General features: G+C 51.1%; 1 protein-coding gene across 1 annotated transcript in view; it reads right to left on the reverse strand.

The window, feature by feature from the left end:
- Positions 1-1429, reverse strand: part of mrpl39 (mitochondrial ribosomal protein L39) — a 14680-nt gene that overhangs the window by 7207 nt on the left and 6044 nt on the right. Inside the window, exons 6-8 of the mRNA XM_037696449.1 lie at positions 901-1013; positions 738-803; positions 511-664 (exon numbers count right to left, since the gene is read on the reverse strand). Coding sequence (XP_037552377.1) covers positions 511-664; positions 738-803; positions 901-1013 — 333 coding nt within the window. The remainder of the gene's footprint in view (positions 1-510; positions 665-737; positions 804-900; positions 1014-1429) is intronic.

Consider the following 1429-nt stretch of genomic DNA (forward strand, 5'->3'; position numbering starts at 1 on the left):
CTTTCTTCACCATGACCGACCGAAGCAACGCCCTCATTACTGTGGACTAAGCCCCGCTCCACCTGAACTGTTTTGACTCAACTCTTTCTTCACTATGACCGACCGAAGCAACGCCCTCATTACTGAGGACTAAGCCCCGCTCAACTTGAACTGTTTTGACTCAACCTTTCTTCACCATGACCGACCGAAGCAACGCCCTCATTACTGAGGCTAACAGCTGTGCTAAATAAACAAGCCCCGCTCCACTCACTGTTTACTGATATTCTTGGGGGTGGACAAAGAACAAAAATTTTCAACGATAGCCAAAACTTCCGTATCGGTTGGGCTCTAGTATAAAACCCAGCATTTAGTAGTTTAAATTTAAAATCTGATACTTTGTATTTAGAAGTCACTTGATTTGGGAATGTCAAACTGGATTAAAAACAACAAGCGGTAGTTAAAAACTTTGAACTGTATTTAGTGTGTCTCTGGTTAAAAATGATCAGAAAGCCGAACTTGTCGCCTCCTTACCTGCAGCTGCAGAGGCAGAGAGAGGCCCTGAGCCCGTCGCTGGAGCCCCCAGGGCCCCTGACCCCGGCTGTGGAGAGCCGTCACCTCGTACTGCGAGCACAGGCCTGTTCTGGCCACCAGAGGGCCCCTGCTCAGCAGCACGTGATCGCCACACCTGCAAAGATCAGCAAACGGTTGAGCGACGCCACGACGACCACGGTTAAAGTGGAAAAGCAGCTTCAGGTCACCTGTAGAGCGTCACGGTGCCTTTAGGACTCTCCGACGCTCTCTGCTCCACCTCCTCCTGTTCACGCCTGAGGAGACCAAGATCAAAAGTAACGCTCATTATCTTGTTGAAGAAAAAAAACAAGAGCTGGAAAACCGGTGGGTGGGGGGGGTGGGGGGGGGTACCTGCTTTGTGAGAAAACCTCCAAGGCCACAGAAGGTGCCACATCTAGAGGCTCCCAGGCCAAGTCCTGCTGGATCAGCTGATGGGCCCCTTTGGTCAGAGAGCGCAGAGACTCCTGCAGAGAAACACACAGCTCAAATACTCACTTCCTGTTCACATCTAGTACTTTTACTTTCAAATACACAACGCAGGAGGTTCATGCTGTAAACGATCGAGGAGGTAAACTTGAAAGTGCTGCAGGTTGAAGAGCCACATGCTGCTCTAGGGCCACATACGGTTCTTCAACCTGCAACTCTAGGGCTACATACAGGTCTTGAACTTGCGGCTCAAGGACCACATACAGGTCTTGAACCTGCGGCTCTAGGGCCACATACAGGTCTTGAACTTGTGGCTCTAGGACCACATACAGGTCTTGAACCTGCGGCTCTAGGGCCACATACAGGTCTTGAACCTGCGGCTCTAGGGCCACATACAGGTCTTGAACCTGCGGCTCTAGGGCCACATACAGGTCTTGAACCTGCGGCTCTAGGG

Source organism: Nematolebias whitei, chromosome 23 (genome assembly GCF_014905685.2).
Source record: "Nematolebias whitei isolate Nwh7 chromosome 23, NemWhi1, whole genome shotgun sequence".
In the NCBI taxonomy this organism is placed as follows: domain Eukaryota; kingdom Metazoa; phylum Chordata; class Actinopteri; order Cyprinodontiformes; family Rivulidae; genus Nematolebias; species Nematolebias whitei.